The following is a 24,343-nucleotide window of genomic DNA, read 5'->3' as shown; positions in this document are numbered from 1 at the left end:
CAGGATGTAGGTGCTGGTCAGCAACAGCATGTCCCTCACACTCAGCTTCGCTGTGCCCCAGAAGACCGTCCAGAACCTCGAGAAACTCTGGAATACAAAGCAGCACTGGAGTTAGAAATGTGGAAGGAAATGCAAGAGGACATTTTTGAAAATCAGGTTTTTACTCTTTTTTTATTGCCTAAATTACGTGATTGCCAGAGAAATTTAGCAGAATTGGTACAGAGAATAACCTTAATTATATTTTATTTTACCATTTCAAGTAAGAACTAAATTTTACTCATACAGAATATTAAAACTTCAGATGTAAACTACTCCATTCACAAATTCTATGTTCTTACTTAAGGAAGAAGGTTAATTCTTAAGTGAAGAAGGTTCTGGGTTTGAACTACAAAATACCATCTTCACAATTTCCCATTACTCTTTCTAAAATACTATAGATTCAAGATTCAAACTATTGATCTTAAATATTAATTCTGTATTCTGTTAGTTGCAGCTCAAAAACCATTGCTGTCTACTCTTGAGGTCATTCTAGGTGTTTTTGTTTACTTCCTTTTAGAAGGTAGTGAAAATCTAGTACTTTGGATATTTTTCTCAAACATGCATTTACTTTGCATTTTGTACTTCAGTTTAAGGTGTCTTTCACTGTCAGAATCATATCTTGAACTATTAAGTCAGCATACTAAACTCTGTTGCTTCAAGACATAGGTCTACTAGTACTCTGAAGGTGCACTTCCAGAAATTTTGATCTGGTTTGGGAATTTTGTTTCTTCTTTTTTCCCCTAAAAGCTTAAAAAGAAGGAAATGGTCCATATGCAAGCACTTGCAGAGGAATGGAAGAAAAGAGACAGAGAGAGAGAGGCATTAGTGAAGAAAAAGGTAAGGAAATCCCTCCTTATACTTGCAGAAAGTCTAAATTGTTATAAATCTAACGAGATATTTGGTAACATGTATTAAAGGGTCTGTAATTAACCTTTGCACCTTCTGGTATGTATGCAGCTAGTCTACAATAGTGCAAAAGAATTAAAAGTAGCCTTTAATCATAGAGTATTTGTTAGAAATTTCCTTAGATTACTTTGCTGTATATGGGAGCTCTTTGATTGCATTTTACTTGCCTGGTCAAAAAGCCCTTCTATGGCCTATGAGTTAGAAATAAGTACTCAATTGCAAGTTCTTAATTAAGAGATGGAGATTTGTTTTGTATGGAAATTTCTAAATAAAAACTATCAATAAAAACTATCAATATTTGATATTTTTCCCTCTTTTGTTTAGGTAGCAGAATATAATATTTTGGAAGGACAGCTTCAGAAAACCTTGAGAGATCTGGATAAGCGAGAGCGACAGCTTTTTAGTGCGGAATCGGAGGTAAAAACTGGTCATATTAAACAATGTAATTGCATTAGCTACTTCTATAAGGTTTGAGTTTTCAGATAGTGACAGCTGTGCTTTGTGTAGAAGGTACTAACTAGCTACATGCATAATGATATTTAGAGGAACACTAGCAATTAAGCCAAGTTTTGTTACAGCTACACTTTTTTTACTGAAGTAGAAACTGAGTGAACTTTTAAATGGGTTGCTAGGATTACAGAACTGTAAACCTTCTGTTCTTGACAGAATTCATGTCACTGCAGACATTTATGTAACATTAGCATATCTCTGTTTGAAGTTTAGCACTGTCAGGTGAGTGTTGCACACCTACACAAGAGTGCCTCGCTTCAAAAAGTAATTGCTAGATTAGTTGTTGAAACAGGAGAAGGTGACAAGGAGATCTGGGAGAAACTTCAGGTTTTGTTATCCAACATTTTCAGAGTTCCTACTTCTGTTTATTTTTTTCCAATAGTGACAGGGTGAAAGAGGATGCAGTAGAAACCAGTAAGTACCACTGTACCGAACACCCCCAATCTGACAAAATGTGTGTGACTTCAGGGGTGGTGGTCATATGAAAACAGAAAATAAACTGCCTATTCTTGTATTTCAGAACAATTCAAAATTATATAGGTAAAATACTGTGGTGTTTTAACTGTCAAAAAAACTTTCTTTCCTCTTCGTAACTCAGATTAATTTTTCCAGCCTAATCCCTTCTGTGCTTGTAACAAAAGTGAGAACTCCCAACACAGAAATTTACTGGCTGAGCCAGTGTCCTGCTCAGTACCCAGGCTATCTGTACCTCAAGATGCAGTTTGTGCTGTAAATAATGTTTTAACTTCAGTAGCTGTGCAAAAAAATCTGGTGCTCAGGTTGGCCAAATGCATTTCAGTCTGAGTAGAAGTAGTTATTTTGAATCTCATGTATATTTCTCTAAAAACTTTCTTGAAGTTTAGTAAGATTATGACCTGAGAGCTAGTGATGATAAAAATCAGTAGATTAAAAAAACATCGACAAAATGATGTAGTGTTCAGTTAGCAAATTACAGTTTGAGAAACAGGCCATTGGAGACGTTTCTATTCAGCTAGCAGTTACCTGGAACAGTAGCATCTTTCTAGAAAGTTCAGACATGTCAAGGATTTTTCTTCTGTTTATCTTGATGAGAAATTATCTCAATATGCTCAGTTTGAAGCAATCTCACTGACATAAAGGCTTTTAGGCTGCAGCTGTGGCTTTTACAGTCTCTGCAGTGAATTGGAGTATTTAGCTTTTCACTTTGTAGTAGGAAGGCGGAAGTGAAACCTGCTTTGAGCAATCATGTAGAATCATTTGGATTGTACAGAAGAGCTCGGTTTTTACAGTAGTCAAGCAAGAGGATATTTGTTGCAAATACAATAATTGGCAAATTTTTAGTTAAACTGAAATTCAATAAGAACATATATAGTGAACATTTGGACAATGGTAATTTTATTATTTAATTTCAGAAATTAATACCAATTTTTCTGTCATGAGTAGCAGTAACAGTTGTAAGAATTTTGAAGTGAAGCTCTCACTCCTATGGATTAATGTAAATGTGTCTCTTTTTAAGTTGCAAAGAGTAAAGAAGGAGCTGCAAGCAGAGCATGAACGAAATTTGCAGGTGCTTCAGGATTCTGTGCGTCGAGCCAGGGAAGAATGTGCACACCAGCTGGAGCTAGAAAGGTCAAAAATCAAACAACTGGAAGAAGACAAGCTTCGCTTACATCAGCAGGTATGTACGCAGTAGAAGCGAGCATTTTTCTAAGCATACCAACTTCAGTAGCAGTTTGAAGCAATTGCATCCTGGCAGCTTTGTGAAAAACATTTTATTTAAACTGGGAAGGGATCTCTGTGCTGGGATCCATTCATGTTAGTCTTGCTCCGTTGTATGGACGTTTTGAAGTGTGGTGCTTGTGATCATTTTTTTTAACATTGAAAATCAAGTTTTATTTAGAAGCATACATTACATGAAGAACCTGAACAGCAGTGTACATTTCAGTAACTTAAAAAAAACGTTGGCAATTAACATCTAAGTAGTTTGACTGTGCAGTTAGTTTTATTATTTTATTGCAAATGAGTATTTCTTTTATTCTTATTGGGACAGAGGGGGAAACTCTTTGTTATTGCAGTCTTCTATTCTGAGTAGTACTTTCTAAACAGAACATTTAGACCATGTTCTGTTGTCCTGTAAGCTAACTTTGGCACTAACAACAAGGACAGTCTAGACATTTTTCCTGACTGTTAAAGTAAACTGTAAAAGTTAGTACTTATTTTTTTCAGCTGTTATAGCGTTAGACACTTAATTTGTTATTAAGTAGATTAAATCTTACAAATGCCTAAGTGTTCTGAAAAGTACTTTGTTTATGTAGATTAATTACTTGCTTTGGTGTTTTCATGTCTGATATGTGATAGTGATAATCCAATATTAGTTTTCACTGTTTGAAAAACTGTGTCAGCCAAAGCCATATTTTTGTACTTAGAGTTGTGATAGATTTTTGTGAGTTTTTTTAGTTCTGTAATAAATACTGTTATTAATGTACTTCTTTACTTGTTAGCTTATGTTAACCATAGTACAGTGAACTTTTTTAAAGTGTAACTAAGACAAAAATGTTGCTAACCTTGAAGATAGTTATTTTTGACTATTCTACTTGAGCACTCACTGAATCGAGATGAAGAAACTGCAGAATGCAGTCCTATTCAAAGTGATCAGTGGATCGCTTTTGCATTTTATGTGTTGTTGGCAGCTGCCAGTAGTTCTTGTTCAAGTGGGCAAGCTAGTATTCTTAGTTTATATTCATTCTTTCAGCTCCCACTGACCATTTTTAGCTGCAACAAGCCTTTTCTAAATAAAACATCACAATCACTTTCTTTTTCCTATTCAGAACAGGCATATCATTTAGCTCAGTGCTATGGTGCAGCAATGGCTGGATTTAGAGGATAAGAAAAAAGGAAGTGAGACTCTGAAAAAAAAATGCAGTTTTGGTATATCCAACATACCATGGGTTATATGTACTCTTTGCCAGAATCAGTTTCATACTCAGTAGCCATCCATGAAAGTTTTCTTCATGATCTTATATGATTCCTTTTAAAAAGTATTTAATACTGCAACATCCTATGGCAGTGAGTTCTAAAATTTTATTTTGTCTTTTAAATATAAAAACTTCTTTTTGTCAGTTTCAAACACATTTCTTTCTAATTATGAAGAATCCCCTAGTGCCTGTGCAACATGCTGTTCCTGATTGCATAGGTGGCTGTCATACTGTTTCTTTTCCAAACACAAGCCCCACTATGTTTTCTCTTGTTTTGTACTAAGGCCATTTTTCCTTCACATCCTGGCTGTCTTCCTCTGTGCTGTTCCTGCTATGCTTCAATATGTGATGGCTGTTACCACATATTGTGTGTGAGACAGGCTTTTTTCTTTTCTTTGTTGGGGGTGAGATTTTGTTTGCTTACTTTGGAGTTTCGCTCTAGGGACTGCGCATTGTAATGTGCACAAGCAGAAAGTTTCTGTTGCTACCAGATGAGTCTCTCTTTTAAGACCTGTTTGGGTGTGGAGTTTTTTGTCTGTGTGGCTTTTTTTTTTTTTTTTTTTTTAAACACAGAATGTTCTGGAATGACTAGTCTTATTCCACTCCTTCTAAAGGGATTTGTCAATACACAATTTCCACACTTAAACACTTAAAGAATTCTAGAATTCAGCCTGTTTTGAGGTAAGCCCCACTATGTACAAGAGGAGATCCCTGAACATCACCCTTACTTTCCAAATAAGGAAGTTGTGTTTTATTTGTGGGATTTTTAGTTTCCTCATGTCCACAGCTCTGAGTTCTCATAATAAATTCAATTTTTGAAAGTGTTTCCAGAACCAAACAAGAAATTAAACATTGTTATAGAAGTTCTAGGGGGAGCTGATATTTCTAAAACCAAAAGAAATAGGTTATTGTCTTTGGCAGTATGTCTGCATCTGCTTTAAAAATAAATAGGTAGAAATGAAAGGTGTTAAACAGCAGTATCTTTTGTTCAAGTTCAATAGGGTATTGTAGTTCTGTGAGAAAAATAATGATAGCAAATTCTGTTTTTGTATCACTCCCTAGGAAATATCTTTGCTTTCTTACATCCATTCTGTAGCAATTATAAATGCAAAAAGCAGAAATTTGGAAGAAAAACAGAGCTGACCCAATTAGAAGATACAAAGAATTAAACTGTTATTGTCCTAGTAGAAATTCTGTGGAAATAGAAGTTTGCTTTGAAACAGAAATGAGTTCTCTAAAACATTTTTACCCAGTATTTAAACTGTGGGATAAAATTGATAGAAATAATTTTATTATCTCGTTGGACATACATACAAGATCAGCACACAGGATCATTTTCTAGTATGGAATACTTCCGTTCCATCAGGTGTATTAAGGTATTTATAGTTGAATAGTATTTAACAGAAGAAGAGAACATTACAAAAAATTCTTAGTATTTTTAATATATTATAAAAAATGCTGTTAAACATTTGACTTACTTTCCTGTAGCAAGTAATTGTGTATTGGCATCATTTTTCAAATTTGTGTAAAAAGCAAAGTGCTCTCTTTATAAAAATCTTCTTGAAACTGTGGAAATACACTGTGAGGGCAGAGGTACCCAACATTAAGTCATTAGTCACTGAAGCCTTTCTGCTTTAGCCTTTCTTCTAAATCATTTGGCTGTACAAAGTATTAGTCGTTTCCTTTCACAGACATTCCTAAAAAAGTTACGCTGTGAAATTGCGTAAGTAATAAAACTTCATATAGTAGATAACATTGGCTTTCTTCAAAAGATATGTAAATCTTAGTATAATGCTTTCTGTATTTCTTCTGCAAGTTGTTTTCGAAATGTGAACAAAAATGTACATAAATCTTGATCTTATGTTTATGAGGACAGACTTGGTTTTTTTCTTTCCAGTACTGAGCAAAGATCCTCCTTAAAACTCTTCCTATTAAAACATTGCTGTGCCATCATTAAGAAATCATTATTTATGAATGTGTAACTTTCAGTGTCTGTTTTATATCAGATAATTGAGAGTAAAATGTGTGTTCCAAGGATTAAGAAGTAACTTAAATTCTGTCATTTAATTATTTGTCTGTGAATGGGTTTTTCTGCTAACTTGCATTTTGATTTCTTTAATGTAGCTTTTTGAAGCAGAAAATAAGCATAAGACTTTGGAGAAGGAGTTCCAGCAATACAAAGAACAGCAAAGTAGCAAACCAGAAATCCAGCTACAATCAGAAATAAATCTTCTCACTTTAGAAAAGGTATATTGGATTTTTCTAGTACTTAAAAATTGTCACAATAGTGTGTTCACTGATGAAGGGGATGTAGAATACTACTGTGTGATGAAGTGTTAATTTGACCATTTTGGTTTACTTTTCCCAGTAATTTCTTCAGAGTTTAAATTGTCAGACACAAATAATGTCAACAGGCCTTATTTCTATAGAGGAAGCAGTAATGTTAGAGGGTAACACAGGAAAACAATGTAACCTATATATTTAAATAATGATTTATGATGGGGTCTCCAAACATTCTGTTTAAAAAACTAAAGACAGATGATGATTTTCTTGAGGATTAATTTAAACTGGTTTTTCATTATTTGCATTTTGGTAATTAAGTATTTCCGCTAAGAGGTTATGTCACTTATCAATAAAATGGAATCGCTGTCATAAGTTGATTTGCTTAAAAGCTATATATTCCCACAGTAGAGAATTTAATTAAAACTACAGATATGGGCATTTAATGCTCAAAATTATTGTGACATTTGAGTAAAACTGTTGGTGAAATAAGCTAAAAAAAAAATTTGGCCTGTCTTCTTGGCACAAAATATATTCAGTAATATGGCCAGTCTATATGTTGCTGTATTCTTTAATTTCTAATAATGCAAGCAACTGATACAAAATATTTGTGTTTCTACAGAGTTTTTAAACTCTTACATTAAATATTTTTAGATTTCCTATGTGTGTCAGATGAATTAAACAAACCAGTGCTTTAAGATCTTCACAAATTTAATGAAAATAATTTTTGTCAGATTCAAAAAAGCACTTCCTTAGAGATGTGAAAAATACATAATTTTTCATTGTTTTTTGTGCTTCATAAATATTTTCATTTGTCTTTTAGTTCAAAATTTTTTGCACAGATAATGAAATTAATTTTTTAGCAGTAAAAACTTTTAAAGATTTATTTAGTTAGTAAGATCATAGGTTCACACTAGATACAGAGATTTGAAAGATTGGTTGAAGCAGATGGGTATTTCAGAGAAAAAATTGTAGGCCATATCTTCCATCAGGAAACTAAAAAAAAATCTATGTACCTTTTTAAGAGAGATTTATCAATCAGCATTTTCATTAAATTAGTGTTTATAACCTTACTTTGAATAAAAAAGGGATGAGGGGATGGCTGATCAAGAATCTTAAATTTAAAGGTTACATCAGCAGATTTAGTGCTAAAAACTAATCTTTTTCTTTGTATAGACGGCCATCCAATAAAAATAAGGTTATATTTTAAACAAGAAAATGTTCTTGTGCCATAATATTTATGTTATATTGTATAACAGCTTTAGATGATGTTGTATATTGTGCTACATAAACACTTTTCTTAAACCAGACCCTTTGTATATATACATCTTTCAGTGATTGTTACTGCTGTTATTGCTTCAGCTGATACGATTTTAATTGCTTTTAGGTTGAACTTGAAAGAAAGTTAGAGTCAGCTACCAAGTCAAAGCTTCACTACAAACAACAATGGACGAGAGCTTTGAAAGAACTTGCAAGGTTAAAACAGGTATGCAGGTTTTCTTTGGTCATATGAGACAACCAAGTTATTGTCGTGTTGGAAGCTACTAGGGATTACTGTTAAGTCCTGTTTTCATGTTATGTTGTGTTTGTGTTTTTGCAAAGTAAAGCTCTCAGCTATGGTTTCAACAAAAATAAGAACAGCAAAACTGGCTTGTGTTTGACTGAACTCAGGAAAGACCAAGACTCAGACCTGCAAAGAAGACTGAACTATTTAAAATCAGATGCAAATAGAAAAATAAAGGGTTTAATTTAATTCCAAATAATTCTGCATCAGCACTTCCAAAAAAATATTTTGCCGCAATCGCAACCGTCTTGGTCAGTTCCATAATATGTGTTTTGTATTTTAATTGTATAATGAATGAAGGGTAAAGATGAGAAACAAATCTTCACTTTTAGAAATAAGTGTTTAAGTTTTGATGAATGTGTAAAATTAAGAAAACTTAGCTTAAGCTGGATGTGAATTTTTTCTTTGCTTTTGGAAATTCTAACCTCATACTAATGTAATATGCTATTTTACTGCTAGATTTTAACAGAGGTCTTGTGTGTCTGTGAGCATCTATACAGATACAGTTATATACTTTTGACTTGAAATTTTAAACACGCAGTAGTAGCAGCTTCATCCTTGTTGAATCTGTATTACATGTTATGTTTTGTCATCATCTGTCTTTCATGAATTCCAGTAAACATTAGCTAAACTATGTGCTTAAGAATGACTGGCATTTCCATTGGCCCAGATAAATAAATTAGTAGATCATTAATCCCAATTGATTCATGAACAAACCTTGACATGAACACAGAGCTTCAGTATTCACATTTAGTAAAAGGTTTTTATTGCCTGTATTCACACCTACTTCCAGCTTGATGAACAGTGTTGGGTTTTCTTACAGATTATGGTACATGCTTCATTTCTACTAATAGAATATTCAAGTTTTGGAGAATAAGATGTTAAGCCCATGTTCTTCTAATTTATAATGCTTCTTTAATCTGTATTTCTGTTTGAAGAGAGTCAATGCACACCACAATGACTTTTAGTTAGTAAATTAAATCTAACCTTCATTTGCAGTCTTCAAATTGTACCTTTTTCACCGAGTGATAAAAGGAGTCATTGAAATTTGTGAAACATCTATGCTTGAGAAGGTGATAGGAGCGATATAAATCTTATCCCTCTGATTGAGATTTCTTCATCAGTCATGAAATATCCAGCCTACTTTTTCTAGCCATGTTTTAAAATTTCCCATAGAATAAAAGCAAAGATTGTCACTTGCCACACGATCGCTAATGTATGTTGCTATCAGGTTCTTGTTACAAATTTCACCACCATAGACCTGGTGAACTGAATTCATTAATATATGTTGATGATTTCAACTGAACCTCTTGATGCAAGTCTGAACCATGAAATAAGTTGGCTTTTACCCTGAATTATGCTACCTAAAACATCTACAACAAACCAAACCCTTTCAGGGCAGTTTCTTGTTGTTTCTATACTCCTGTGCTTCATCTATACCTAGTCTATTGATAAAGGTTTTAAGTGACTTTAAAGAGCCAAATAAAAGTTGAGGCAAATCTGATAAAAAAAAAGTTACTGTGCTTTAAATATAAATTTGGAAACTGTAGCTTAAGGAATTCTAGATTTGCTTTCGTTCAGATGATTTGTGCAATTGTGCATAGTCTGACCAATTTCTTGTTTGAATTGGATTAGTACCATGTTAATTTTGTGTTGCCTCTGGTGAATAGCCACAGGGCTGTAATCTGTGCCAGTAATTTGTCACACCAAAGCTCTCTAGAGAACTATACAAAACATTTGTGTAGTGAGGATTAGACGCTGAAAGCCGTATCTTAGATTGTTAATAAATGTTAATGACAAAACCCAGCTGGTAAGTCTTGGAAATGAGATCTAATGCTTTGTGCCCATTGCCAAAAAAATGTTTAAACAGAGATTTCCATTACTTAAAGGTGACCTGGTGCAGTCAATTTGTGAATTAAAGAAGCATAATCTACAGGCTAAGCATTTAGTAAAATGCTCTTCTGATTTGCAACCATAAAAGTCAATGTTTCCTTAATTAAAAAGTTTTCTTTTACTTTGGAACTAGTTATTAGCACACATCTGGGATAGTTTTATATTTTGCAGAATATGAGAGACACAGCACATAACTTAAAGTATGGGACTGTTAATAGAATATGATCTAAGCTTCTCCATGGGTAGGACTTTGAATGCTAAACACAGTGCCAGTTTTATTAGTACACGAGGGCACACATACATCATATTTACCTGTATTTAGAAAATACAGAAGTTACTTAAATTTAAATTAGTCTGTAAAATTGCTTGACAATAGACTTCACCCAGCTTACTTTTCTTTTCTCTGTTACTCAGTAAATGTCTGTATTAATGCTTCAATTGTTGTAGCCCTGATCAACTTTTAGGGAGACAAAAATGTCATCAAATTAACTACTTAATCTGTGTACCAAGGTGAATGTTATAATTTCTGGAGATTTCAAAACTTTCAATATTTGCTGATTAGATTATCTAAATACTACACAAATTAGCTTTCCTTTTTTTTATTTATATGAGCATTATTACTCAAAGGAATTGTCATTATTTACATGAAATTGCATCTGTGCTTATGCTGTTATTCAGGGCCATAGCATACCCACCCACGGCACACCCCTAAAACAGAACTTAAATATCAAATTTAGTACCTGTCTGGGTGTAAGAAACATTTTATCAAGACAAAAACAAAATTGGCAGAAATGTCATTTTCAGCAGTTGATTATTTCAAATTTAATCTAAATAGCCAAAATCTCAAAATGTACATGCATCCAGTGTTCTGGAAGAAGTATTTTTATAAGCTTTCTAATGTGTTTGTGTCCTACAGACCTGTTAGAACCAGCACTGAGGTATTTATTTAAAAGAGCGGAGACCATATTAGCTGGCTGACGATTCATTTTGTCTAGTCCAGTACCTTGCTTATCTACTCAGTAATTAATTTGATTAATTTATAAGTCATGTAGCCTAGAATAGGATGTAAATCTTTGTTAAAAAAAAATAAAAAGGCACACACACACAAAAAAAACACACAGTTGAAAGTCTAAATCTTGGTTAAAAACTGTGTCTTGAAACCATCCAGGCCCTCCTACTGACTTGTCAGCTCTGGGTTATTTTCAGAAAACTTTACTTGAGTTCCTTAGCTTCAATCGTAAGTTTTTCCCACAGACTTGTATGGTATGTATGAGTGGGAGAGTGAATAGTGGCTGCTATTTAGCCATTGTTTAGTCTAGTGTATGTATGTTTATATCTCCCTTTTGGATTTATAGGCAGCTATGGCAAAATAAAGATTGTGCTTCCTTGATTGAAGAGCCTCTTAACTAAAGCACCTGGTGGCATACAGGGATTCTTTAATGATCTGATTATAATTCAAATTTTGATGGTTTCTTATTATCAGTTAATTTTTGTTAAATGCTGATACTTTTGTAGTATAAGTTTCAAAACATGATTGAGATTTCCACCATACAAGCTTCTAAAACAGTATTGCATTCCTCAAGCACTACATTAGAGATGAAAACTGGTGAAGAAAATTAGTAAAACCTTGAAGTATGTTATCTGATAACTAGAGTGGAGACTGGATTTATTTTGTTTGTGGAGGAGAATGGAAAAATATTAAATTAATAAGTGAGTGTAATATTGTGAGTTTTATTTAAGGAGGTGAAGTAAAAGGAGCAATAGAGTAGCAGGATTAGCCAGTGCTGAGGAAGTAGTGCAGGAGAAGGTATCTGGACCAACTAATAGATATTGCAGAGATAACTCTTGATGTTCTTGCATATGATATTCTTGATTCATCAGTTGCTGCCTTACTGTGGGATAGTGGCTGATGGTTGGGTGATGGTGCAAATATAATATATTTCCAAATGTTCTGAGTTTCTGGTGGGTTTTATATTCTGTTCACAAAGTTGCCTTTAGTCCGGCAGCTGATGATTCTGGAGTGTTCCCTTAGATACAATTTAAAAATGCAAAATGTTAGGAACAAAAATTGTAGTACTTCTTATTGAGATTTGAAATAGCCTGACTGTCTAGAATAAGCAGTTGGGAATAAATCTGAAACATTCCTTATTTTAGCATATATTATAGGAGCAAAATTTGGAAAGTTAGCCAGAAAGTTTTGACTGATAATTTTCAACATGCAGCATGTATGCTTAAACTTGTGTGCACTGAGATACAGTTGAAGAATACCAAGTATTCAATTATAACTCAGTTTTTCAGTATACACACAGAATAAAATGAAGATTTTTGTTTCAACAAGGGGATTTAGAAATGTTTGACTTAATTTTATTTTTTTTAATTTTTACTTAAAGTAAATGTCTAGATGTGTTCTATTAATTGAATTCTTACTTTGAAACATCTAATAATAAATTCTGCTACATTTCAAGTCCTAATATGCAGTAGAGGTATGTTCCTTCTCTATTTAAAAAAGATGATGTTGCTCAGTGGATTTTTACATTGTCATGGAAAAAGTGGATTTAATACCTTAATGTCTGATAAAGTGACATGAGATGAACAAAAAAATCCTTCCTTCTCTCTCACCATAACAAAATACAGTCTTTTTATGGTCCCTCAACATATCATAACAAAATTGTATATAAATTAATTTAAAGTGAGCACGCCTCCCTTCTTATCAAACTGTTGTAAATCCTTTGCCATCTTCTTGTATTGATGGATTATTAGGAAATGGGCTTCTCGTGCTCTACTATGAATAGTATACATAGAACAAATTTTCTGTTATGCACCCTACAAATTGTTATGACAGACTTTTTAAAGGAGTCAAAGACTAATGTTGGGAAAGACATTTGAAAAGCACAGAATATGAAGTGTGTAATGTAAATGAAAGAATCCCTTGTAAATGAAAGAATCCCTTCTCACTTGTTTTAGTGTCTGTTTTCCAAGCTAGACTGTCATGAAATGAATGGGATGAAAATCTTGCTTCAGCAAATGTTGCTTTTTGTTTCTATTTAATATTATTGTGGTTAAATACTGTTATTCAGGGCCATCGCATGTCACACCTCTAAAATTCTTGACTTTCAGTGACTTAAATTAATCTGGACTTATCCCTCAACACCCCAAATAAGCGCCAAATATTTGCCGTGTTTGCATCACAATTTTATTAGTAATCAAATTAGAGATCAAATCCCATTTATCTGAAAGCAATATTAGCTTGGAGACAAAATGTACTGGTAAAGGTTTTTCTCTCCTCTATCGAGTAAACAAGAATTTAGCACACACTATATTTAGAGTCTTGCTTCCCTCCAAGTCTAGGACTATTATCCCTAGCAAAGAGCATGCTCACTAGTGACGCTGGTTTTGGTTGATTTTGTGTTTGTTGCGGTTTTTTGATAGAATTTTTCTCCAGAGAAAAATATCAAAAGGAACAGGAACTGAACCAAGGATTCTGCAGAAAAGCCTTGCTTTTCCTTCCTCTCTCCTTGGCTTCTTCATCATTCTCTTGTCTTTTTCTTGGCTCAATTAAACATTATTAAATATATTTATTTAAAAGTTACAGTTCTAAAATGAATTCGTTTAGTGAGAGCATAAAGGACCAATCTATTAAATAATGATCAGATAAATATGAAAGCATTGAGAGTAGTGTGTCCTCTTTGTGGTCTGATGCAGTTTAAAATAGACCTTGTTCTATTAGCCTTAAGAATATGTACTTCTGACATGTGCCTCTTCTTTAAGCTAGTCTGAAATGCCTTTTTTGCTCTCAGGTTGCCATTGTGAGCATGTTCCTGGGCAGCAGAAATGTATGGATCATTGAACTTCCCTGCCTCAAGTAGTAATACATCAGCATGTCATGAAACATGTGGTCCCACATGCTGCTTCTGGCCAGCATGCAGTTATGCCTTTCTTCTGCAGTGCAGGTGGAAGAACACTTTCAAAATTTTCTCTCATAGATCGGAGTAATATACTTCATAAACTGAAGGACTAGACTAGAAGGCTTCTACTCAGTGCAGTCACAGCTGTGTGATGATTTGTATTTATGTGAAAGCATTGCTGTCCTAGTAACAAGTGCTGCTTTGTTTTGCAGTATTTAGGTTTTGGTCAATATTTGCACAATGTACCTTCAAAATTAATTTTCTCACAGACTTATTGAGATACACCAATTTTATAGACTTTGAGTTATGCCTGTTCTCTGCCTCTTGTTTCAAATACTTCAACAGTACTTTAGTACTTTTTATGTAGTATTTTTTTCCGGCATAAAATCTATCTTCATTCAAGACATTCTGTTTTGAAGGTCCAAGAAGCTCCTTGTGTGCTCAAGTGTATTGCTTAAGTGATTGATTTCCATTCTTTCAATAACTTGAATCATGTCTCTAGTTGAGATGTACCTAGTTTTGAGTTTCAGCCATACTTTTCATTTGGTGAGAAAGACCCAACTTGTGAAATGATGTGAAATATTAGTCTGGTCCATACAGAAGCCAGCAGTAGATGCACAAGATCTAGAAACACAGCTTGGATTTCTGAATAGCCTCCAGCAGCCCTCAGTCAGTTAAGTACAGTGTGAGCCAGCAGGTGCATTCAGGCTATCATCTTTAATGGATGTAAGTGAATGTATTCTTTATTTATGTGTTTCCTTTTCAAACCGTTTCCTTTTCATTTTTTTCTCCATAATATCCCACTCTTCACACATCTGCCTTTTCCCTGCTGAATTACATTGTATCAGCAGCAAACTTCCATAGTGATTTCTTCATTCATGAATATGTTGAAAGGTGGATTCTTGTGGAATTCCATTTTCACCTTTTTGCTCTTGTGGACATGATCAATTGCTATCCTTTCTCTGGTGTTCTAAACTCTGAGTCAGCTGAGGGTCTTTTTTGCTGTGACTGCTTAGTTCTGTGTGTGGTAGAAGGTTTCTTTAGTGTGGTGTTTGGTTGAGTTTTTTAAGACTGGTGGGAAGAATGACTTTTATTCCTGGTGTACCCCTACGACCTGTTAGGTTTGGTTTTAGTTATGGTTTCAACCATTTTGGCCGCTATGGAAGTTAAGTTCTGCTGGTGCTTTTCTGGGTATTTCTAAGGCCTCTATTTAAAGAAAGAATAAAATAAAAAATGGAAAAATGGTTATTCCTGTGATATAAACACCAATATTGGTGATGGATTAAGACTAACCTCCAGTCAGTGTCACAACTTTTTGGATTTTCTTATAACTCTTGAAAATTCTAAATATCAGCAGTCTGTAGTAACCTAAGTAATTTGTTTAATCTACAAATACATACGTATATTGGATGTATTTGTAGATTATTCTCAGACTAAAGCAGAATGGGTATTACAGTATTCTTCAACCCTTTCCCACATAAAAAAGGGTTTCTCTGACATGGGAATGTCCTTCTGCAATGAATTCTTGATGGAGAAGGAAGGACTATGGCCTTGTCTTCACCAAGTGCTTTTTCTATGCTTCAGCCATCTATCAGCTGTAGACTCTTTGGCAGGATTCCTGCTTCTGGTTTTTTATTAGTATGTATCTCTTTAGCAGGATGTTCTTCAATATTTATAACCTGTCTCACTGAAGTTTTAACATTTAATTTGGCTGGCTGGTATATTGACTTTAGTATAAAAACAAAGTTTTTAGAGTCTTTAGGGTTGATTTCTTGTTGAGTATTTCTCTATTGTGTTGTCTGTTCACATTAACAGTTGAAATATCTTTTTAATACCAATTCCTTTTGAAATTCAGATTTTCTTGCCCACTATTGATCATCAACAGGAAGTGCTGTTAAATGCTGGCAGCTGGAATTCAGGAAACTATCTTATTAAAATCTTTCAAGTAATATGAGGTTGACTGTGTGAATAATATGCTTACACACATCAAACAAAAAAATTACCTTTTTTTAACCCACATAATAAATATAATACGTACTGTACTAATAATCAAACACTCCAGATGAAAGCAATGTCAGAATTGCAAAGATAAACTTGCAGCTCACAATATGCCTAGATCCAGGATGTTTATGTAACTCCTGTCTTATTTTTTAACTACCTGAGGTCTTCTATCTTAATCTGGGTGTAAGACTGGCTATACACAGTTAGTGCACAAGGTCATGGAAATGGAAAATGACAGGGAGAAAAATAAGTGAAGAGAGGACCATGTTTACTGAACCATTTAATGTCATGAAGTGGTAGTGGATTCAAACCTTAGATTTATTTTTTTTTTTAGTATCTGTATAGAGCTTAAAAATTAGAGTGAAGCAAATTTTTTAGAATGGATAGACTGATTTCATTAAACCCACAAAGAAAGTTATCTAAAATTTTACATAGTACTATACAATTGCAAAAGGATGCCTTGCCAGAAATTTGTTTCCCAGGCTTATTTTTTAACCACAAGTTGTGATTTTGAAAAGCAGTTCTTAAAACTTTGATACTGGTCACTATGGGGCTGATGATGGAAGCTTCCTGCAGCTATTTAGCTTTTATTTTCTCAAAAAAATCTATTTCATATATTGTATACTGAAGGAATAAATCTTGAACAGTTCCAGAACTGTAAGTTTGGAATAAGCTTGAACAGTTCCAGAACTGTAAGTTTTATGTCTAACAACTTAAGCTAGAGTTAGTAAGAGGGTTTGTTAATAATTTTGCCATTTTGTTAATGGGAAGATATCTGTGATGGGGCTGCAGTTGATCCAGCCTGGACAGGTTTACTGTGATGGTGATAGTCAGTGGTCTTACTGCATTATAAATACCACTAGCTAAGACATTCTGTTAACTCCTACATTTCTAGTACTCCTGGAGATGTAATTGTCATGACTTCATTCCTTAAGTTCTGCTCTGTCACTATAATTAGCACTTTTACATGTAATCACGTAGTCAACTGAGTCTTCACTCTTTCCCACACAGCGTGAACAAGAAAATGCAATGGCTTACCTTAAAAAGCAGCAACAAGAGCTTGAGCACATGAGGTTGCGTTATTTGGCAGCAGAAGAAAAAGAGCTGGAGAAAACAGACCGACAAGAGCTGGAGGATATCAGAAATGAACTTAACAGGTATAAAAAGTATTTGTAAGATTCCTCCCCAACTGTCACCTTTCCTTCTACTGTCTTGCTGTGAGTCTCAAAACAGGAGAATATTCAATTAATCAAGATTATAATTCGCTGTCAGTTTAGTGAAAGAACATAGATTAGTGTCCCTTAGGTAAAGATTGCATATTTGTAAAATGCAACACTACAGCAGTATAGAAAAATCCTTGTTTAACACCACGTGGTTTATTTTTTGTTAAGGTCACAGATGTACAGCACCAAGCTCTTGTCTATTTTAAATCTTCAGTTCTAAGCATAACTGCTGTGTTAAGAAAAGAACGAGGCACATTTTATTGTTATTTTGAATACATTAAAATTCTAAATTTATGTAATGTTGTCCTCCCAAAGCTGTCTGCACTAGTTTTCTATGTTGAACCCTTTTAATTTGAGTACAGTTTACATTACCAAGCAGAAGCCTTGATAGCAAGTATAGTTACATATGCACATACAAAAGGTTTTGTTAATATTTAAGTATTACATTTCTTTTCAGTTGTAGTTTTTTTTCCCCAGAGACAGAGTAATTTTTTACCTTTTACAGATTTCTTTGTTTTACTCTGTAGTTGTGTAGATAAACTAAAACTTGATACAAAGATAATCAAAGTGAGGATTAATATTCTCTAATTTTTATTTTATCTGTATCAGGCTAAAACAGCAAGAAGAGGAAAGAAAGAAATTGCAGGATGCTAGAGACAATTCTGCTGGTAGAGTGGATAGTATTCATTGTAGAAAACTAAATGAGAATACAGATGATTACCTCTCTCGTCTGATAGAAGAGAGGGATACCCTGCTGAGAACAGGAGTCTATAATCATGAAGACCATATTGTGAGTGAACTTGATCGTCAAATCAGAGAGGCAATTGCAAAAAGGAGCATTACTATTTAAAAGCATGCAAAAAGTTTTAGAAAGAGCTGAAATCTGAATAGAGTGACTTTTATAAGCCTATAGTACTTTGTGAAATATATAACATCATGCTTTGTTTTGCACATTATGGTCAGCTCTCTTTGAAGTCAATGTAAATGCTTGCAACATGTCAAGTTAAGCACAGTTGTAAGTTTTATGGGGGCAATGACTGTTTTTTAATATTTTTATACTCATATGTATATATATGATTTTGTGTGTGTAAATATATTTATCTTGTGTACCCTCTTCTGAAATATTTCCTACCTCTTTTTGTATCCCCCTGACTAGAGTTATTTTTACTATTTTTAATATTGATTCTAAGAGGTTTTTAGTCAAAGTTGTTATGATTTCATTCAATTTTTAAAAATATCTCTTCAGCTAGACTAGGGCAAGTTGACATCAGCTGTTTTCTCTTGACGAAACTCTTCATTCTGAGCTGAACTAAAACACTGACCCAATGTTAGTTTTTTACTAAATGACAAATAATAAATTTTTGCTTCTCTGACTGCAGTTAACATAGCTAAGTTATGTAGTAAATAAGAGACATGGTTTTGAGTGTGAGGGGGAAAAATCAAACTTAAGCCAAATCAGTTACTAACTAGCCTGATTGTCCAGGGTTGCCCTACCAGTTTTGCACATGTCCTGGTAAGGTTGTACCCAGGAGGATGAAGACCTTATTCAGAAGTACACATGCATTCTTATATCAATCCCTAATGAGGAAAGATACCTGAAGCCATAATTCTGAGCACAAACTAAAATAAGATCTTTTCTAAGTCAAGATGTTTTTTTAAAATCGGGATGTAACCACTTTCAAGTTACTTAATATGTGTTTCAAAACATGTTCAGTCATTACCACTTAAATTGTATATAAACTTTTTGTTTGACAAACGGTGTGCAAAGGAAAAATACATAATTAATGTTAGTTTGTCTATAATCACAATTGAAAAACCTTTGTTTTCCAGCTTTCATTCCATTTCTGTTAAGTTTGTGTGGATTTACCTAGTAACAGTAACTTAGAACCCTGTCCATTCAACGGGCATTCTTGTCTGTCCTGTAGTCACAACAACTTCCATTTGAATGTCAAGTAAAAAATAAATCTTAGGATTTATTACTTTTAAAATGAATGAAGATACCTATGGAAAAAATAGTGGTTTGGGTTTTTTGCATAAAATCAGTGAACTTTCATAGAGAGGCTTGTATACGTGTGGTCTTCCTGTTTTGTGTGGTATTAATTATAAAATGGGAGGAGGGGTATTTGTATCTGGCTTTAGCTCTCCATGCATTGTTTGTCCTCCTCCTTACCATGAGGGTAGGTCCTGCTAAATAAACTATTAATTTAGACTCCTTAGAAAAGTTATAAACAAGATGTGCAAACATTAAGATCATATTTCCTGAGGAATACTTAAATACTTATCAATCCAGACTTCGTAAGAAATGCTTTTGTAAATGTATTTTTCTAAGTAGTGTGCTTAGAGATCCCTCTTCACTAGCAAAGAAAATACCACCCTCTTAAGTCCCATAGAAATCCATGAAATGCAATTTTACAATACTTTTTACATCAGATGTGTGATATCACTGGTACAGGGTTATATGCAATTATTGTGAATGATGCAGGAAGCTGGTATCTTGACAGGAAAACTTGTTCTTGGCTTTTTTTCTTCAAATGCTTGCTCACTTGTGTAGTTTCTTCTCTAGACACTGGAGGGTGCCTGAGACTTAAATATTGCAAAGACAGTGTTGACTAAATTTTCATTACTGGTTGGTTTTTGAACTGGTATTTTATGACTTTTCAGGTGTATTATTTTATGGAATAAAATTAAAATTCAAGTAAATATTAAGGACTTGGCATTTATTTTTTAACAATGGATTTGAGCAAGTTTTGTTTAGTATTTCCAGTCATATGACAGTCTTTAGTGATTGAATCTATAAAATAATAAGCTTGTTAATGAAAGTTAATTGTCACTTTTTGCTTTTTTTAATAATTTTTTTTAATTGAGTCTCTTCTGTGGCATGTAAAAAATTGCAATCATGTTGCTGTATGTTTTAAAAAGAAACTTGAGTTTTCTTTCTTGCAAATCAAAGAAAAATGAAACTTAGAATGCTTTTTTTAAAAAAAAAAATTATAAACTTCATCATTTAAGCCATTTTGGGTCCATTTAGCCATTTGAAAGATCACAGCTTACAAAGTGCAAAGCATAAATTTTGTGATTATTAAAACAACTTACATAGAATGTTTTGTTTTATAGTCATTACTCTTAGTGTTCATTGTTTGTATTAGAATGAGAAAATTCTGGCTAATTTAAGCTGTACGTTTTAATTTAATTTTTTCCAGCACAATTTGTCTCTACTTGAGTCTGAACTAGTCCAGAAGCAAAATATATGTTTGTAGTAGATATGTATAGCAGACATGAGCTCACTGTTACTGTCTTTCAAAGAAAATTTTTATGTTGGGTTCCATTTGCCTCTTTATTACTTCAAAGCCATTTTAGAGCTTATTCAGTGGAAAGACCAAATACTATTTCTTAATCAGAAATGTCTCAAAATTTGTATCTCAGTCTTTCTTCATTGTATGAGAACAGATGCATGGAATAAGAAGCCCATTATAATTTACCTGATAAATAAAGGCTGCTGGAAGTGAGACTTGTGTTTGCAAGTTCGGTCCTGGTTCCATAGGTCAGAGAAAACATGGTGGGAAGAGGAGCAACTGCTAGACTCTCCTGGAATTCTGTCAAAGTGCTATTGATTTTATTGTACCCAGGTTCACTAGGGAAGCTGATGGAATGGTTTCAAACCGAGTACCCTTGCTGATACATTTCTGTGAACCCAGGTGGCAGGGGGGTCACTTCCATGTCAAATCAGTTCCAACTTCATTTGCCTTGGGATTTGGGCCCAGAACTTGCAGTTCACTTTGCATAAGGAAACTGTACTTGTACAGTCTAGTCTAGCAAAAGCATTAGTCCACTTTGAAATTAGGGCATTTAGAAGTACTGTTTTTTCATTATGATCTTCAGGCAGATGATCCCTCCCTGTGTCTTTATGTGGTAATTTTTCTTCCAGTGTTGAGGACTTGCTGTTGCCTCAAATTACTTACTACATGTTTAAATGTAGGGCTGGAAACCTGGATGGGGTGTTTGATATGGAGCATTCGCTAAGTTGGGAAATCTTAGAAAGAAATAGACCTTTTTCTCCTGATAATTGTTAGATTATTCCACAGAAAAATTGTGTCTAAATTCTTATTTATATCTTAAAGCAGTGGAATGCTTATACATATATCCATGAAAAATATATGTCCAATTATTTTAGAAATAGTGCAGTTTTGCTTTGAATCTGAATTATTTAAGTGTATCGTTACATTACTGATCTTTATAGTATTTTTTTTTTATTTAGGGGTGAATCTCTAACCACTGTTTGTATAATATTTCAACAGTGATCCAACACTTTTAACACTAATACGCTTTCTAAACTGCTGTTGTGGAAAAGAAGCATTGTTATATCTGGCACTGGGCTTTCAAGTATTCAATCTGCAGCTCTCCTTCATTGCAGTTTAAATGCTTCTCCCTTCCATCCACTGAGATAAACCTTAATGCACGGCTAAAAACAGAAGTCCTTTATCATATCTTCTAAGTGCTACTGGAGTATTTATACCAGTTATTACATATTTACACAATTATTTATTTTGCTACTACTGTGCCTAAATGATCATGACCTGTGTCAAGGCTTGGATGGGAAGCACTAGCCTCGCTATTGTTAAAGACAGAGCTGTATAAAGGCGGCTGCATACTTAGATCTCATTTCATTTGTTTCTCCAGGGGGTTGTATTAGTAGTGTTTTCATTAGAAATGTTTTTACAGATGTCGGCTATCCAGATATGAAGTCCCTGTAGTGGAGAAGCAGTCAGGAGTTTGGCATTCAGAACAGAAAGGAAAAAAAATCATCTTTGAGAGACTAATTTATAGAAAAATAATTTACTGACTTTCTGATATATAAATGTACAGTAACCCCATGGCAGCTTTAATGCAGAGTAATTGAATTCTTGCAAGTATGGTTATTTTCTATTCTGAACTCGAAAAAATGCTACAGCCTGTCGTTCCCCATCACTGAAGACTAAAATAGTCCCCTTTAATAATGCTGCTGGAAAAGTGATGTCCCTTGTTTTGTAGTCCAGTACTCTTTTTTCCAAGTGTAAAACTTGTGGTAGTTTGACAGCATTTTAAACAATTTATGTATTACTACAAAAAGTTTTGTTCTAACAACATACGTAGCGAGTAGATAGTTATGGAAGTGTATGAGTGTTTGAGCAAAGGTTTTTATGCAGTTACTGACACATAAATGCATTGACAAAATAATATGGCATCAGACGTTAGAGGGGGTTTACTGGGGCAGATGGAGTCTAGGAGAACAGTCCACAGCCTACTACTCTTTCAGCAGTTACTGTATGTTGCTCATGGCTCAGTTGTGAACTGTGAATATCATATATTTTGGTTTGCAAAGGCAAATGTAAATAGAGCAACAAAATTGAATCACCAGGGTTTGAGGAGCAGGCAATCAAACTAATATATTTTTTTGTAAAATTTAAGAAGTAATGGAAAATCTCCAACATTTGTGTATTTGCTTGATAACATAAGTGAGAGTGCTTTTTTGGTTTGGTTTTCTGATCTGGAGGTACAGAAAATAATTTTATTTATCTCATGTTAAGACATGTTCATTGTACAGACACCGGACCATCAGTATATTTGCCTGAAAAGGCTATTTTTAACAACAAGATTGATACTTAATAGGTCATCCAGATCAGGGGTGGAAAGAACCGTGAGCTGCTATTTGCTTTATAATTAAGCATGGACACGACCGAAGTTGCATCCCATTCATGTCAGATACAAAGTGGACATCATGCTTCTCATCTGAATGGATAACACAATTTAATATTCTGTTGGAGCTGGGACTGTGGGCATGGTGCCATGAATACCCGTGTGTATTTGAGGCAAACCACAGAGCCTACCTGCTGCTCCTGGAGCCCTTCAGGCCAGGTATACGGCATGCTCAGTCTAGATAACATTATGTTTCCATAGCAATAGTGTTTTTTACTGCAGTTTTCCTGAATGTGGATGCAATGATTTAAGTACTCTAACTTACTGGTTTATCCTGACTCTCTGATAATAAAAAATTGGACTGATAAATGGGGCTGATAACCCAAAGTAAAAGGAAGGAAAAAACCCCAAACATAGAATATCAGAAGAAAGAACACACCAGTACCCTAGGGAATTTACCTCCTGCCCCATCCTAACACATATTGCAGAACACGTGGCTTTTTTTTTTTTTGTTTGTTTTGTTTTTTTTTTTGTTTTGTTTTGTTTTGTTTTGTTTTGTTCACTGACTATTGTCTTGCTGCATATATATGGCAAATCATTAAAATGGTCCTGGATACACATTTTTATGCTACTGATCCCATTTGATTTACCTATATCATCATCAATGCAGACAGCTTGTGTTAGCCTAATTAGAAATAGGAAGGCTTAGCAGGAGGGCATCTTAAAAGCCATTATCTCTCAAACACTGTGTAAGGGACTAGCAATGGTTTGCCATCCTGACCAATAGCTTGTGTTACAGTACTATGTTTGTTCAACATAGCAAAATCTCTCCTGAGTTGCTCATGAAGGTGATCCCACTGGTAGGCTGAGGGTTGGGCGCCAAGTCTGTGGTTTCTCTGCCCGTCTTGGTTATAGGGGTGTTGAGTGATCTTAAACAGGGCTCTAGGCTTTCACTTCCTATCAGCAAAATGAGAATAATGTGGGAAAAGCTTTTCTGTGTAAGTGGTTCACAAACTGCTTTAAACTCCAGCTATTTGTGTTGTTTGCAGTTGTCTTAATGCCCTTAAAGGGATAGATACTGGCTTCTACTGAGGTGCTTCTTCAGCAAATGAGTACGAGCTATTTACTTTGCTCTTTTATAGTAGATAAATCAGTACATTCTTTCATTCTTCTTGCTAATTGTCAGTTCACCTGAAACCTTTAGAAAAAAGCAAAAATTACTTCAATCCTTCTAGGGAAGTTAAGGGAGTCTAAGGCCACAGCCTTACATGAAAGGCTAGGTTAATATTTTTGCTAAGAAATTAATTAAATAAAATTATTTGATGAGGGCAGGAAAAAAGGACAATTTTTTTTTTAAGTTTTGGGTCTGCCCCAAACAAGATTTTTTTATTGCTA

General features: G+C 34.1%; 1 protein-coding gene across 2 annotated transcripts in view; it reads left to right on the top strand.

The window, feature by feature from the left end:
- Window positions 1-19,975, top strand: part of CEP120 (centrosomal protein 120) — a 37,948-nt gene extending 17,973 nt beyond the window's left edge. For both annotated transcript variants that reach the window (XM_064403478.1, XM_064403477.1), the window contains exons 14-21: window positions 4-156; window positions 787-876; window positions 1,270-1,362; window positions 2,951-3,112; window positions 6,534-6,656; window positions 8,077-8,175; window positions 17,064-17,209; window positions 17,885-19,975. In XM_064403478.1, the coding sequence (XP_064259548.1) occupies window positions 4-156; window positions 787-876; window positions 1,270-1,362; window positions 2,951-3,112; window positions 6,534-6,656; window positions 8,077-8,175; window positions 17,064-17,209; window positions 17,885-18,125 (1,107 nt within the window). In that variant the 3' untranslated portion in view covers window positions 18,126-19,975. The remainder of the gene's footprint in view (window positions 1-3; window positions 157-786; window positions 877-1,269; window positions 1,363-2,950; window positions 3,113-6,533; window positions 6,657-8,076; window positions 8,176-17,063; window positions 17,210-17,884) is intronic.
- The last annotated feature ends 4,368 nt before the right edge of the window (window positions 19,976-24,343 follow it).

This window comes from Passer domesticus, chromosome Z (genome assembly GCF_036417665.1).
Source record: "Passer domesticus isolate bPasDom1 chromosome Z, bPasDom1.hap1, whole genome shotgun sequence".
NCBI classification, from domain to species: Eukaryota; Metazoa; Chordata; class Aves; order Passeriformes; family Passeridae; genus Passer; species Passer domesticus.
The sequence above is the reverse complement of the archived record's forward strand: the minus strand, read 5'-3'. Positions and strand labels throughout refer to the sequence as shown.